This window comes from Bison bison, unplaced genomic scaffold (assembly GCF_000754665.1).
Source record: "Bison bison bison isolate TAMUID 2011002044 unplaced genomic scaffold, Bison_UMD1.0 scf7180017864113, whole genome shotgun sequence".
In the NCBI taxonomy this organism is placed as follows: domain Eukaryota; kingdom Metazoa; phylum Chordata; class Mammalia; order Artiodactyla; family Bovidae; genus Bison; species Bison bison.
The window spans coordinates 399,147-415,960 of NW_011494685.1; the positions used below are offsets into that span (position 1 = coordinate 399,147).

Sequence of the window (16,814 nt, forward strand, 5' to 3'; positions counted from 1 at the left end):
TGGAACAGAAACCATGTGTATGGAAATAAAGACTAGAGACAGAATTAACTGTATGAACTAAACTTCCTCCAGACCTGCAGAAATCCTGATAAGTGCTTTGGCAGCCATGGAATGGCATGTGGTGGGAGAAATTGGATCCTGCTAATCTTATCTTGATGTCAGGAAGTTGGACATCACCAGTCAACTGCTGAGTTACATGGCTATGACCAGCCTTTTACTGTTACAGGGGATTACCCTCAACACCAGCTGCCCAAGTCATTACAGCTATCTTTGAATTTTGCTGCCTTTAAAACAGTTAAAAAAACAAAACAGATTCAAGTAATTATTCTCCAAGAGAACATCTTACCGTCTTTCCTTTTGGAGTACCACCTCACCTGGGAATCAGCCAAATTAATTGTCAATGTCTTGTACAAAAATTTCTCTTGGTTGGAGAGGCAAAGCAGTCTATATCCTGTAGATAATTTCAGGCTATACTTTAACAAATAATGAAGAAGGCTAATTTCTGCTTTGGCCCCTTCTCACCTCTACTTTAAATGCAATCTTCCTATTTGGGGAGTAACATCCTCTCCGTTCTCCAGAAGGACTCATTAATGCCTAACACAGTGCCAGGCACAGAGTAACCTTGATTAATTAAATTATAAAATCACTTAGCACAAATAATTATGTGAGGCAGTTAGGAAAATACTATAAAAACATTTTATTATTATCATTACTTTCATCGCTATAAGAGAAATAAACTACTTTGTCAGTGGAATAACATATTTATTTACCTCTTGACCAATTTTCCCTGCTCGTATTGAAATAGCTACAGAAAGGATAATGGCACCACATAGCTGCAGAAAAAAGGAAAAAAAAAAAGTTAGAGTGTGCCTAAGATAAACTAAAACTCTAATTCCATACAACCCTAGCCATCTGCTTACAATGGTTTATCATTAATTCTACCATTATAACCTAAAAGACATAAACGAGGAATATTCATGTATAGATAATTGCTTGAATGTTCCACTGTAGTTGGAAAGTTTGATAAGAATAATCTGTTTCCCATTCACAGTCATTCATAAGTCTAGGACAAGAAGTCATCTTCACTATCGAGGACAGGAAAGATGGTTTTCCATATTTCAACTCTGTTTTTGCTAGATTTAAGCATGCAAAGGGCTTCCAGGTGGTGCAGTGGTAAAAAATCCACCTGCCAACGCAGGAGACACAAGAGACCTGGGTTCGATCCCTGGATTGGGAAGATCCCCTGGAGTAAGAAATGGTAACCTGCTCCAGTATTCTTGCCTGGAAAATTCCATGGACAGAGGAGACTCGTGGGCTAGAGTCCATGGGGTCACAGAGAGTCAGACACGACTGAGCACACACATGCACACTCACACAACATACAAAAGTTATGTCATAACAGTTTTAAGAAAAAATATCCTTATCAGGCCTCTGGGCTTGTCTCTCAGAAGCTGTCTTAAACCTAAAAGGAAGGGTGTAACTGATAATCATCAAACATTCCTACAAGATTCAAGTCAGATATATGTTCTACAGGCAATAGTAGAACATTTGACAAAATTTGCAATTAAACAACAATGGTTTACAACACTTTTTGTGCCCAAACAAACTCTTTAAAATAAGCTCTTTTAGGTAGTAAAGCTTACCCAGAGAAGAAGAACGATGAGGAACAGTATCTAAAGTCTTAAGTTCCTGTAAGGACTGTACCAGATTATTTAATTTGGACCAAGGCCAACACATAAAATGTGAAACACATTTTACTTTAGTGTAAGAAAAAACCTTGTCTTTTAGGTTTGGGTTTTTTGTTTTGTTTGTTTATGATATAAATGTTGTAGCCTTAAAAAAAATCAAAGATCTATTATTAGACAGAGATGCTGAGAACAAGCCTGGTAACCGACAGACACAGCATAGACCTTAGAGGAGTTTCCAGACTATTCTGGCCTCACGGTGCTCTGACAGAGAAATGTCTGAGTCCTCCAAACCCCGTGACCTGGTGGCATCCTTGCTTTCATGCATGTTTGGGCTGTATGCTCCAAACCCCCAAAGAGCTGTTTCACTGAGTGGCTTCTCATTACATTTGGTGTGGAAGCAGACTCAGGGCTTTGTGAAAGCAATGGTAAGTGCAACGAGTGGCTAAACCTATGCTCCCTAATAGATCTCAGAAACCATCTAAATTCAAATACTTCATTTCAATAAAGAAACTGGAATCTCCCAAGAGATAACTGTCACATGGCGAAAATCCAGCACCACTCCAAATTTAGCCCTGCCCTTACTTCAACCTGACACACACAATGGAAAACCAAAGCTTTCTACCAGAGAACTCCTAGCCAAAGCACCAAATAACCTATATAATTTAGTAATCTTATGGGTGTGCACATACACACTGTAAAACACAAAACATTGAAAAAAACAGACTTTAGAGTCTGAAAACCCTTCTTACTTCTTTTTCTTCTTTCTGCTAAATCCTAATTTCATTTGCAGATGGAGATCAATGCTCATTTTAGCGGTTCTTGTTAATAAATAAATCTGTAAGAATTTATGTCAAATGATAATGAGACCCTCTGGGATTTTTAGTAATTTTATAACAGTTGGATTTTTATTTGTTATTTCAATTTGTTGACTGACATTTTTCTTTCTTTCTCTTTTTCTCCCTTTCACAGGTAGATTTAGATTAATTGTCTTAATAGTCACTCTGACTTTCAGCTTTAACTGAAAATAACATTAATTATATGAATAGTTATTATTATTATATGTACTTGACTTTTTAATGAAATTATGCATGAGACAATTTTAAGAAATGCATAATTAATTAAATTAATTAAATAACTTTTATATCAAGAATAATCAATCTAGAGTCATGATTGATACTAATTTGTTTTATTCCAATTGTTGTAACACTGACCTTCATAATGGTTCTTGGAGCCCTTTCTCCAGTTTGACTTTAAGCATTCACTCTTGATCTTTTTATAATGTCTTAAATAATTTGGAGTATTAATTTAAAAATAAGCATCCAGGTCTGTCCTCCTCTCTGTTGTTAAGGTTGTAAAAGGAAATGAAGTGATATATTGGGCCCCCAGGCCCCCACAGTGGATACTGCGGAACTTACTAGGCCTTCTTCATCCACTTCACCCCCCTTTCTGGTTTCTCTTTGAAGAAAGTCATTTTTGTTGCCACTCAGCTCTCCTGAGACATCTTTCTTTCTATGAAATTAGGATGCAGTTGGTCTGAACCAGCATTCTACGTAATTAGGTAATTGACACTTGCTTATGAGTATGCTATGGACTGAGTTATGTGGCCCCTAACTTTCTATGTTGAAACCCTAATCCCCAACATGACTATATTTGGGGTATGTACCCAAAGTGGAGTGAGCACCTCCCTCTAGCCCCACAGATTCCTTGTTCCAGGAGGTTGGAAAAGGATAAGAGTAGGGCTAAAATACTATCACATAAGATTCCAGTATTTTTAAATTAAAAAGCAATTTGATTGTTGGAACTGGAAAAATAGCATTAATTGAATTATTGTGTGTCAGTCCTTAGTCACAAGCTTCCATAAAGTAGATTAGTTAAGCTTCAACATTGATCCTACCACATAAAATTACCATCATTGAACAAGTGCAGAGACTGAGGCAAAGAAAAGTCAAGGAACATAGGTCTTTACAACTGTTGCTCTTACACAAGATATCTCATCTATAGATTGTAGGTCCCACCACTATGCTGATGGGAAGAACAAGCCCTTTTCAGGGAAGTTAGAAATATCTAACTGAAATCCATAACATCAGAAAGACTTCATTATCAGGAAAACAGGTCACAAAAGCAATGTAGATGCAGGATTTGCATCTCAGTCTGTTAGTTTCTTCAAAATCCACTTTCTTTCCATTCTTCTAATTTATGCTAAAAGAATTTGCCTTATCATAATTTTTGCCATCTTATTTCTTCTTCTGTTTCAAAATCCAACATTGGAATTTACTTCTCACTATGCAGAATGGTTTCATATTGCTATCTCATAAAACTCCCTATATAATGATGGCTGAAATACCTGTTTCTTAAATATTTATTCAGCATTATTCTGAGTTCCTTGTATGTATGAACCCACCTAAACTTCACAACAGCCCATAAAGTTAAAACTATTACTAGTCCCATTTTATAGATAAGGAACTGTAAAGCTCAGAGAGGTTAACCAATTTCCCCAGAGTCACACAACTGGTGATGAAAAAACTGAGGTTCAACTCTTGACCTCTGGGCTCCAGGACTTTTGTCATTGTTATAGTTCCAAGCTAACTGCATAGTGGTAGGAAACCATTATATTTACAAAGTTCACACATTTTCGTCATGGTCAAGTTTTAACTTGGGGGACTTCATCAATCAGAATGAAATATAATCGCGCCTTATTTTTCAGGGATCTCATCTCATAGTTATGTCTACTCTGCTTTGTTGTTGTTTAGTTACTAGTCATGACTGACTCTTTGAGATCCCATGGCCTATAGCCCACCAGGCTCCTCTGTCTATGGGATTTCCCAGGCAAGAATACTGGAGTGGGTTACCATTTCCTTTTCCAGGGGATCTTCCCAACACAAGGATCAAACCTGCACCTCCTGCATTGGCAGGCAGATTCTTTACCACTGAGCCACCAAAAGCCCCTACTCTGCTTTAACTGTTTTAACTGCTCTCAGCACATCCAATCTAGAGGCCCAGGTACCATATAAAATGCAACGATGACATTGAAATGTTGGTTTCTGAACTCTCTCAATTCCTGACATTCTTCTGCTCTTTTCAAAACTTTTCATGTGTCAACTTCCTTCAGCTGTTAACACATTTGGTTTTATAACCTGGCTCCTCCTTCTCACCTTTCCCCATTTGGGTTTAGTAAAGTTACTTCACTCTGCTTTCTTTCATGAAAAGCCGGCCTTTACACAATCTCTGCCTCTGGCAATGATTTCACCGTATCTGTGTGCTACAGGCCTTGTGTTCCATGCTTGTTGTCATTATCATTGTTTAGTCACTAAGTCGTGTCCAACTCTTTTGTGACCTTGTGGACTGCAACCTGCCAGGTTTCTTCAGCACCAGACCCCTAAGATACTCCAAGCATCCAAAACACTCCTAAACCAGACTTATCTAAGAGGACCATAAGAAAATGTGGGTAGTTTATCTGTTTCAACACAATAGGAGAAATAGGTTTTATACCTATCATTTACCTATTCTCTACCATACCTCTCATTCACTCTAATTTGCATCAAACTCTAGCATGAGTGATTAAAAATGATTTTTAGTTTCACTTATTTTTCTTCAATTGCTTATTCTAACCAATAGAAATGACTGCCCACTTATGTGACATGTCTCAAGTTCTCTCACAAAAGAAAGTGGTATGTTAGCTTAAATGACCATATGCATATGTTGGAGCTATTTCAACATCTGGCCCTGCTTTACAAAGGCTTAGCTTCTCGAAAGTTACAGCAGAAAGAATGCATTTGAAAACACAAGGTCATGGATATCTACAAGAAAACAACATCAGTGGGACTGTAAAATATTTGCTTAAGTAAACATTAGAAATGTGACAAATTGCTAATTTCCTATGAAGGATTGTAAAACTCCAGCTGAGAACTCTGGGTTGGGAGTACAGGGAAGAATAGAATAGGAATAGTTCCCTAACCTCACAGACTCCTCCTGCTCTAACTTTTGAATGAAAATATTGATGTCACCTGTTGGCTGAGAAGTTATTATCAGCCTTTATGACTGTTGGGAAGATCCCCTGGAGAAGGGAAAGTCTAACCACTCCAGTATTCTGGCCTGAAGAACTCAACGGACTACAGTCCATGGGGTCGCAAAGAGTCGGGCATGACTGAGCGACTTTCACTTGCATTTTTCATGACAATTGCTCTTACTCAAGATACCTAAAGATTGTAAATCCCACCACTATGCTGAAGGGAAGAACAAGGCCTTTTGAGGGAAGTTAGAAACATCTAACTGAAATCCATATCATCAGAAAGACTTGATTATCAGGAAAGCAGAGATAGAGGTAAACATAAAATAATCTCGGCTTCCCAGGAAAGCAGTGACAGTGTTCGGGTACAGCATGTGCAGATGTCTACAGCTCACCTTGTACGCTCATTGTAAATTTATAATCCTGAAACTGTAACATACCTGTTTCCTAGACTGTCCTTTTCATTTCAGTTTAAAATTCAGATCTCTTTCAAATTCCTGATAAGCAATTTAATGAAACACTGACCTCTTATGTATTTACACTAGTCATCAAAATTTTGTATGCTGTTTTTATACAACAGGGATATATTTTGACTATTTTATAATTTGAGGACTGTTACTAGTTTGAAGACTCTGAGACATGTTATTAAAATAGAAGCATATTTATTAGCATATTTCTATTTCAGTTTGTTTAAATGGCTGGTATATATTGTGTATCATAAAAAGACAATGGTTGCAGCTTTTTAAAAACAGGTATCAGGACTTCTTGGAGAAATAGCCGATTCCAGGGCTGGGGTAGGAAACAAGAAAGTGAGCCTGGAACATCTTATTATCCTAAATAGTGAAGAAGTTATCAAAGTTATTAGGGCCATGTAAAAAGAACTCAGGAGCCAAACTGAAGATGCTCCCATTGCCAAAAATGGAATAAATTACACATCAGTGAGGATAAGAATGGTGATAGTATTATTTTTTAAGGATATTTTTAAAACTACTTGCTTATTACTGCTGTATGATAACAGAAAATTAACTCATCATTTTGAAATCTGTTGAGTAAAGAGTAAAAACATTTATGCTTCTTTCTTAAAATATAAAAACTGGCACTAATGTTAACCAATCAGTAAATGCTAAATCTCTCCTTGTTGAAAGTATTCCAGCTAATAAATGAAGGGAATGATAAATATAGGATATCACCGCTCTGAGACCCTTAATGAACTGACAGGTTTAGGTTCTTAAGCACCAATAGCTACTAACATCACAAAAAGAGAGATGGTCAGAGAGTATATACCTTTTGATGAAAGAACAAAATATCACTTATAAATTAGTTATCCCCTATATACCACAAATAATAACCTGAATCTTATTAAATTGCCAAATGCAATTACTAAGTTAGAGATAATATAGAAAACAAGGGAACACATTAAACTATCCATGGATCAGTTCAGTTCAGTTCAGTCGCTCAGTCGTGTCCGACTCTTTGCGACCCCATGAATCGCAGCACACCAGGCCTCCCTGTCCATCACAAACTCCCGGAGTTCACTCAGACTCATGTCCATCGAGTCAGTGATGCCATCCAGCCATCTCACCCTCTGTCGTCCCCTTCTCCTCCTGCCCCCAATCCCTCCCAGCATCAGAGTCTTTTCCAATGAGTCAACTCTTCGCATGAGGTGGCCAATGTACTGGAGTTTCAGCTTTAGCACCATTCCTTCCAAAGAAATCCCAGGGCTGATCTCCTTCAGAATGGACTGGTTGGATCTCCTTGCAGTCCAAGGGGACTCACAAGAGTCTTCTCCAACACCACAGTTCAAAAGCATCAATTCTTCGGCGCTCAGCCTTCTTCACAGTCCAACTCTCACATCCATACATGACCACAGGAAAACCATAGCCTTGACTAGACGGACCTTTGTTGGCAAGGTAATATCTCTGCTTTTGAATATGCTATCTAGCTTGGTCATAGCTTTCCTTCCAAGGAGTAAGCGTCTTTTAATTTCATGGCTGCAGTCACCATCTGCAGTGATTTTGGAGCCCAGAAAAATAAAGTCTGACACTGTTTCCACTGTTTCCCCATCTATTTCCCATGAAGTGATGGGACCGGATGCCATGATCTTCGTTTTCTGGGTGTTGAGCTTTAAGCCAACTTTTTCACTGTCCACTTTCACTTTCATCAAGAGGCTTTTTAGTTACCATGGACTATGATATGCAAACAGAAAAATCCAGATCATGGAAAATATATGACAAACCAAACATGCAACTATATGAAGTTTCTGGGGGAGGAGTGGGGAGATGAACCTAGATGGAGAACCTAAAGATGAAAACTGACATAAAAGATATATAAACGCATCACAGTGTTTGGACTTTGTTTGTATTCAGATTCAAAGAGGAACATTTGTGAGGCAACTGGAAATTTGAATCTTGAATAGATACTTGATAAGCAATTTAAAAATTGTCATTAATTTAGTGTGATGGTTGCATTGTTTAAAAAGAGAATTCTTTATCTTTTAGAGATATACATTAAAGTATTTACAGATGAAATGGTATATCCAGGATTTGCTGCAAAATAATATGCAGGGTGGGGGAAGGTATATGAGAATATCAATACGGAAAGACTGCCATGGTTTCATGGCTCTTGGGCTTGGCTGATGGGATTGATTACCCTTTTATATTTTGTGAATGTTTGAGATTCTCCATAATAAAAACTTAAAAGCAAAGCCAACCAAAGCACATAGGCATTTCTTTGTTTATATTCTACTCTCAGTGTTTAATCAATTTTAAATATTTCAAAGGGGAGAAATTGCTCAGAACAAACTTCTAAAATCTGGCATTGTATTCATGTGCCTCATTTAATATTTGCAAAAGCAGCCCATTTTTCTAAAGAAAAGAGGAAGCACAAAGAACAAAACTTCTTTATTTTATTTATCTATATTCTCTCTTATTTACTTTACCAATATATCACTTGTACTCATTAGGACTACTGACATTGAAAGTCTTTCTGGGCAGTAAGACGGTATACATCTACTTAAGTTTGATTAAGAATATTATTATTTTAATAGGAAATAGAAATTTACCAACATGTAGATACCAGCTGCCTATTTGCCAGGTGGAAAAAAAAAAAAAAAAACAGAACTTTCTTCTGCTTATACTGTATAAGTCATTTTTCAATATAGTACACAAAATAATTTTTTCATTTAAGCATTTTGAGCTATTCCTACTGACTTACTTTTAAACAATCTTTAATGGCACCACTTATATTACAAATGACAACATCAATTTTCCAACATCCCAATCGATATCTCATTTTTCCATTTTTCAGTGTTAGATGCTGTTTATCAATCTGTTATTTCTTATGTCAGTAGACTTTCAAGAGAAATGTAAGAGTTGGCTAAAACACAAACTTTATTGATTAAAAGATGAGGTGATAATACATCAAAATACTAGCTTTAAATTTCTGATTCAAAAGTAGTGGCTTAGTTTAATCTTTCCGTGATTAAATAATTTTATTGTTTCTCTCTCAAGTTTAGAATGACCATTGTTTCTTCTTTGGACCTTTGAAAATAAATGATCCTCTTCTGATGTCTTTACACTTGACCATTCATCTGTTTCAAACCCAGGTGTAAAGATTAGAATTATGGAATTGGGCTCCAGGTGGAATCAGATCAGATTTTTCAGAGTCCTTAAACTAAGGAAAACTATGTGATATACAACTAAGAACTGTCCTTTAGTTAAGGGATATTTTTTCCTCTGTGATTGTTTTATAACAATACCAAAATATTTATGAAATGCCTATCCCCACAGAACCTGAGGTGCACTTTTTGGGGTCGTTGTCTCATTTTCAATACTGAAATAACCAAAGAAAGAACAAACACGTTCTAACAAGTCAATGGAAAATATATTCTCCTCCTCCTCCTATTTCTCTAGTGCAGTCTGTTCTCATTTATGCTATTTGTATCAAGATCCCCTTTCTTGCATAAAATTGATAATTACAAGAAAAACACTTACCCAGAACACAAAGTTGAAGATAAACATAGAACATTTTATACAGACGTTTACACCTGCCATGTTGCGAAAGGATCAGGAATCCTGATACTGTGAGTTTAACTGTTCCTTCTAGGATTGTTCTGTGATGGCTCTGGAGTAATTTGCCTGCAGAGATTTCTGCATTCACACCTTCAGAGCAAAAATAGAAAGCAAAGAAGTGGAGGGGGGAGAGTGATAATCTGGTTATTAAAGTGGATAAAAAAATTAACCTACACATTTAAATATCACAAGGACTATCTCTAGGCAGGTGTGTTCTTTTGCTTGCCATGGCTCCTGGGGTATTGGGTCAGAATATTTATGATCCTTTCTCCAAAACTGCCTCCCCTAAAGTAACTACTAGGTTAAGGGAGAGGGGCTGGAGCAGGGAGAGAAGGGCATAGCCGTAATACAACGTTGTTGGATTCAGATAACACAAACTGACTTGCCCTGCTTCTACTTCTACTACAGGGAAATAAGATTGTTTTGCCGTAAGATAAAGGGACATTGTGTGTCACCTCATTTTTGCACTGCCTTTTCTCAAGAGTACAAAATTTGTTCTCGATGCAACAAAATGCATTTAGAAATCTGCAAAGTCTTCAGGCTTAGCTACAGCAATCATTTATCCTTAACCCCAGAAGAGTGAGAACAACCATTACCTAGACCTGCCTTCCAAAGCTTCTAAATTTAATTCAAAACAATCCCATGAAGCTGCCTTAAATGCATTGCAGCTAAGGGAAGTGGGGAGGGAGAAGCTGCCCTGTCCATCCTAAGACTGTTCAGCTTTTTAATTTTTATTTCTTTGTGAAGTAAAAGGGGAAAAGTTCTCAAGAGTTACTCTCTGTCACTACTGCGGTCAGTTTCCAACATGTAGCCATTCTGATAGCTCAGTTGGTTTTAAAGGTGGGCACTGTACTTCTCTTCCTCTGAAAAACTGTATCTAACAACGCTTCTCTCCACTGACTCTGTTTCTGTATACCCTGGTCCTCTTGAACAGAAAATTGAGAATAAGAAGGTAGTCATAGTTCAGTGATCATAGATTGTACAATTTGTTTCCAGTACTAATAAAAGGCAGCTGTCACAGGTAAAGGCAAAATTGCCTGCCCTAATCAGGGAGGTGTAGACTGCTTTTGTGTAAACAGTTTGGGTCATGCTAATTTCCACATCCTGCTTCTAAAGGGGAGTTCCTTTTCCCCCCAGTCGAAGAACTCTATACTTCAAAAGATTGTTGGGGAAAATTATTCTTTTAAATCTTTGTGAAGTTCTATACACTAAATAAGCATGGACTTCTTAAAAATTTGATGAGTTAAAAGAATATTTTTCTAATTTTTCAATGACATACAAAGATGACTTTGAAAAATCCCATTCCCTAAATATTAAATTTTTAATGTAATAGTGGCAATAATATTTGGAGTTAAGGCCAAATTTAGGGTTACTTAAAAAATAATGAGGGCTTCCCAGGTCTTCCAGTAATAAAGAATCTTCCTGCCAATGCAGGAGATACAAAAGATGTGGATTCAATCCCTGGGTTGGGGAGATCCCCTGGAGGAGGAAATAGCAACCCACTTCAGTATTTTTGCCTGAGAAATCCCATGGACAGAGGAGCCTGGCGGGCTATGGTACATGAGGTTGCACAGAGTAGAACACGACTGAGTGACTGAGCACACACACACAAAAATACTGGCTTAACATTTGAATAATCACAAAATTATTGGTGTCCTGAGCAGTTTCTTCCTAGAAAATAAAAATAATTTCACAAACTTCTACTGAGATATTAATGTATACAGAACTATCCATGGCTGAAAGAGAGTTGCTGACTGAATGAAAAACAAATGGATTTATAGTCCTAGAAATGATTATCGATCATTTAGAGGTAAAATCAAAAGAAATGTATAGATTTAAAATGCTGTTTTGTTGACAAGAATGTACTGAGAGTACCTATCAAACTTAAGTTTGAAATAGATTTTTCTGTAGATACTGAATCTCCTTTAATATGTATATGTATATATAGTCTTTGATTAAATTATTATTGAACCCTGAAACAAAAAGAAAATTTATGTGTTTTTACAGGAAAATTATTCTGTGTAATAGAATCCTCAGTCCAATACAAAATCTATATGAAATATCTCACTGTTTCTGTCTTAGTAAATTTTATAATCACCAACATTTGCCCAGGCCAAATGCTACACAGTCATTTTGTATTTCTCTCTTTTGCCTCATATCCAAGCATTTCCCATGGTCTGTTGAGCTCCTAAATTGCCTTCAAACCTGTTTCTTACTTCTCATCCTTTGACACTGTCATTCAACTCTTTATCATCTCTTACTTAAGACATTTTAATAAAATCATAATTTGTTTTCCTACCAGTCTCATCCCTCTCCTATCTGTCTTACCATGCCAGAATTTTCTCTCTTGTCTTTCCATAATTCCCTCTGTAAAATACTTATTGCCATATACTTCCCCTGATTAAAAACCATTCTAAGGACGGCTTCCTATTACCTACAGGATAAATATCAGACTTCACAGAAGGGGACTTAAAACATCTCCCAGAACTTTCTCCTGCTCCTCTCTCCCTAGGTAACCTCCACTCTTAGACTCCATAACCTCAGAATTATTCCACAGGCCTAGAATATACCTGGGGATTTTATGCCTCTGTGCATGTTGCTCCTTCTGCCTGGAATATTCTTTCCTACCCCTTCTACTTGGTGAGGGCTTCCCTGATGGCTCAGATAGTAAAGAATCTGCCTGCAATGCAGGAGATTCAGGTTGGACCCCTGGATCAGGAAGATGCCCTGGAGGAGGCATGGCAACCCACTGCAGTATTCTTGCCTGGAGAATCCCCATGGACAGAGGAGAATAGTGGGCTACAGTCCGTGGTGTCACAAAAGAGTCAGACATGACTGAAGCAACAGCATGCAGCACACCCTACTTGGTGAGTTATTGCAACCACCTCTTGGTGCTCAGCTCAAATGGCATTTTACCTGTGGAAACCTGTTCTTCTTTACCCACTGCCCCTACTCTGGGAAGACCTCCTTGCTTCTCAGTTGTTATGCCACTAAAATTTGAACAAATTTTTAGTCTAAAATCACTGTCCTTTATAACATTGATTTTTATGCATGAAAGGCCAAGATCCTGACTTATTTATTTATCTCTATGCCCACAGCAACTAGCATGGAAAACAAAGGGATGTGCAATTACAGCCAAGACTTCTAGAAAGTTCAACTGAGACTCCTTCATAAATTTCAAAGGAACTACCAAGATGTTTCCTCTCCCCACAATAAAAGTCAATTACCAAGTAAATTATTTCCTTTGTTTCAGGACTTGTCAGCATCTTAACTTGCTAATGTTCAAGTAGGTGATAAAGTGTGTGTGTGGGGGGGGTAGGTGGGTGTGTCGGGGTGTCTGTGGGTTTGCTCAGTTGCTCAGTTGTGTCCCACTCTTTTCAACCCCCTTCTCTGTCCATGGGATTTCCCAGGTAAGAAATTGGAGCGGGTTGCCATTCTCTTCTCCAGGGGATCTTCCCAACCCAGGGATTGAACTCTTAGTCTCCATCATCTACTGCACTGGCAGGTGGGTTCTTTACCACTAAGCCACCTGGGAAGCTCCACAAAGTATATACATAGCAATTCCCAAATTAATGTGACCTCAGAACATATTTTTGAAAGACATATACATGGATCTATGTAGAAACAATGATCTAGACAAATCCTCACATGAGAAAAGGGAATCTCGTTTAGACTGAGTACCCCAAGCTCACAAAACTGGCAGAGCTCTTTCTAGAAATGAGGTCTCATGATGATCATATCAGTATTCTGTCCACTTGCATAAACCATCTCTTGGGTTACATAGAGTGATTATGAGTTAGTTAGCACCTTAGACCTGGAGAAATTGTCATATAACATAGTTAACAGTGACAAACAGCAGGTGTAGGAGGGGCGTGGAGAGTGTCACTAGTAACTCTTAGACCCAGTGAAAGCCCAGGTCTGAAAGGAGAAACAATGAAGAGTGGGATATCACAGGAAATGACAGCTGTAGAGCAGAAGGAAAAGTCTCAGTAAATTTAGATAAAGTTTTCCTAATGCTCTAATCATGTCAAGTATTGTCTCCTACAGTGACTGCATAGAGTAAAGCAGGATGAGGATTGAAATCTGAATAATCACGAAGTCTCTCCACAAAGCAGTTGTGTTAACCTAGGTTTTCATACCAGTATGGGAACCCTGGCACAGAAAAAAGAAAGATTCCCTGTGTTCAAAACAGAGGAAAGGGCATGAATAGAACAGTCAGATACCCTACACAGCATTTCCTCTAGGTCATCAAGCAAATTAGGCCTACATTTGGGGTGTAAACCAGAAAACAGACATTGATAAGAGGTCCATAATTTTATCACTATGTTTCCTCTACAACATATGCCTAATAATTCATTCAACCAATGTTTTGAATGTCTTCTATGTCCCATGCATGATACTAGGAGCTGGAAGCACTGCAGCTTACTAAAAAAGATAAAAATCCCTCCCTTCATGGAAGATTATATAGATATATGTGTGTATATATAGATACACATATAAACACATATATGTATATAATCTAGTATTATATATATAATATATATATTAGTATATATATTCATATATATATATACTAACTAGATATTTTGAGTAACCAGATATTTTGGTAACAATAGTTTAAAAAGGAAGTTTTTTCCTCATTACTATGTGAACAAAAACAAATGCTCTTTGATATTATTTTTTCAAAATAAATTAACATATTCAGATAACTTACTATTTAGTAGACTATTCTTTCAGCAAATATCTATTGAATATCCACTATATCCTGGGGCTATGGCACTGAATAATACAAAAATGCTCAGATCTCTTGAATTTTACACAACCAGAGAGGAAGACAACTTCTTGTTTCTATTCTTGCTTCAAAAATCTAGTTAACCAATACATCTGTCAGTGGAAAGTGTGAAAGCGTTAGTTGCTCGGTCATATCTGATTCTTTGGGACTCCATGGACTGTAACCCCAGGCTCCTCTGTCCATGGGATTTTCCAGGCAAAAATACTGGAGCGGGTTGCCATTTCCTACTCCAGAGAATCTTTGCTACTTGGTGATCGAACCTGGGTTTCCTGCATTGCTGGCAGATTCTTTACCATCTGAGCTACCAGGGAAGCGCCTGTCAGTGGAGTGGGTACTGAAAAACCAAACCACGTGTTTTAGAGAAAAGATTACATTTTTTTTTCATCTTTTATATAGCCTCCCATTATCACCATCACTCTATACTAGAAGGCCATTTTTGGCATTTTGAGTATTCAGTTCATTTTTCAAAGGCTGATAACAGTAGCAAGAAAACGATGCTGCATTTTCTCTTCCTTATGACTGTGCTCAGGTGCGAACGTGCAAGTGCCTGAGGGGATGAGGTCATGCATTCTAAAAGGAGTGAAGAGAAAGTTTGGGTACTCTTTAGCACTTCGTTTATAAAACTTTTTTCTTATTTTTGGAAAATCGAGGTTGCTCATTTATGGGTTTTACGATCCGTTTTATAGGAGCAGAAGCTTGGCTCTTGTCCTCCGATCCGATTCCAGCATTCTAGAGACCAACATTCCTCTTATGCTTTCATCTGAACACAATGCTCTGTGCTTCCTATCCTGTGTGCTTATGGAGCCTGGCTTATAAAAACATTCTGCATATTCTCACCAGGAACAAGAAGCATCTGGTATGAGAATGATCCCTCTTCTCCTTTGTAGGACATTTTGAAACCACCATATCTACTTTCAGTATTAGTTCTAGCTCAAAAAAAAAAAAAAAATGTGAGTGAAACTGTCAATGTGAAGTAGCAATATGGTTTATGAAGAATGGGTACTAATATTCTTCCTCTTTTATGAGTATTTTTATTCTAAAATATTCTGGATTTTCACCTGGACATAAAGTTAATAACCAATAAAGGTCACATAAAGAAAATATGAAAGTATGTACTAGAATACAGACTTTGGATCACCAAAATCTATCGTGTTTTTAAGATTGAAGCAAAATGGTATGGTAATTAAAAATCTGTTTTTTGACCATGATGGATTAGAGATACCTAAGAAATATAGATACCTCTAATCCTCTTATTCACAGAGGATGAGATGATTGGATAGCATCACCAACTCAATGGACATGAGTTTGGGCAAACTCCAGGAGACAGTGAAGGACAGGGAAGCCTGGCGTGCTGCAGTCCATGGGGTCGTGGACATGACTTAGCAACTGAACAACAACAGTGAATTCTTATTAGTCTTCACTGTAGTGTTTATATTCCTTTTATATTTGTAAAAATTACAGCACATTGAGAAAAAGGCCAGCTACTGCGTGGGCTTGGGGTCTGGTCCTTGGCCTGGCAGCTCCCTAAATTCAGCTTTGCCAGCCTTTCCTTCGGAGAAGGCAATGACATCCCACTCCAGTACTTTGCCTGGAAAATCCCATGGATGGAAGAGCCTGGTGGGCTGCAGTCCATGGGGTCGCTAGAGTGGGACATGACTGAGCGACTTCACTTTCACTTTTCACTTTCATGCATTGGAGAAGGAAATGGCAACCCACTCCAGTGTTCTTGACTGGAGAATCCCAGGGACAGGGAAGCCTGGTGGGCTGCCGTCTCTGGGGTCACACAGAGTCGGACATGACTGAAGCGACTTAGCAGCAGCAGCAGCAGCAGCCTTTCCTTAAGTGATCTGCTTCTTAGAACAGATTCCCTTTAAATTATTTCACAGGAGCTAGAATGTCAATTTTTTAGTTTATCATAAGAAATAGCCCCCATCAAGCCATCTAGCAAGAGATACAGGATGATCATAAAATCCTCTCCCATAAAGAAACAGACTTACAGATATAGAGAACAAACTGGTAGTTACCAGTGGGGAGAGGGAAGGGAGAGGGGCAGTATATGGGTAGGGGATTAAGTAAAAACTATCATACATAAAATAAATAAGCTACAAGGATATATATACAGCATAAAAATTATAGCCAATAGTTTATAATAACTATAAATGAAATATGACTTTTAAAAATTGTGAATTGCTATATTCTTCACCTTAAACATATAATATTGTACATCAACTATTGTTTGCTGTTTAGTTGGTAAGTCA

General features: G+C 37.7%; 1 protein-coding gene across 1 annotated transcript in view; it reads right to left on the reverse strand.

The window, feature by feature from the left end:
* Window positions 1-16,814, reverse strand: part of TSPAN8 (tetraspanin 8) — a 66,602-nt gene that overhangs the window by 25,392 nt on the left and 24,396 nt on the right. The window contains exons 2-3 of the mRNA XM_010839154.1: window positions 9,687-9,854; window positions 771-833 (exon numbers count right to left, since the gene is read on the reverse strand). Of these exons, the coding sequence (XP_010837456.1) occupies window positions 771-833; window positions 9,687-9,746 (123 nt within the window). The 5' untranslated portion in view covers window positions 9,747-9,854. The remainder of the gene's footprint in view (window positions 1-770; window positions 834-9,686; window positions 9,855-16,814) is intronic.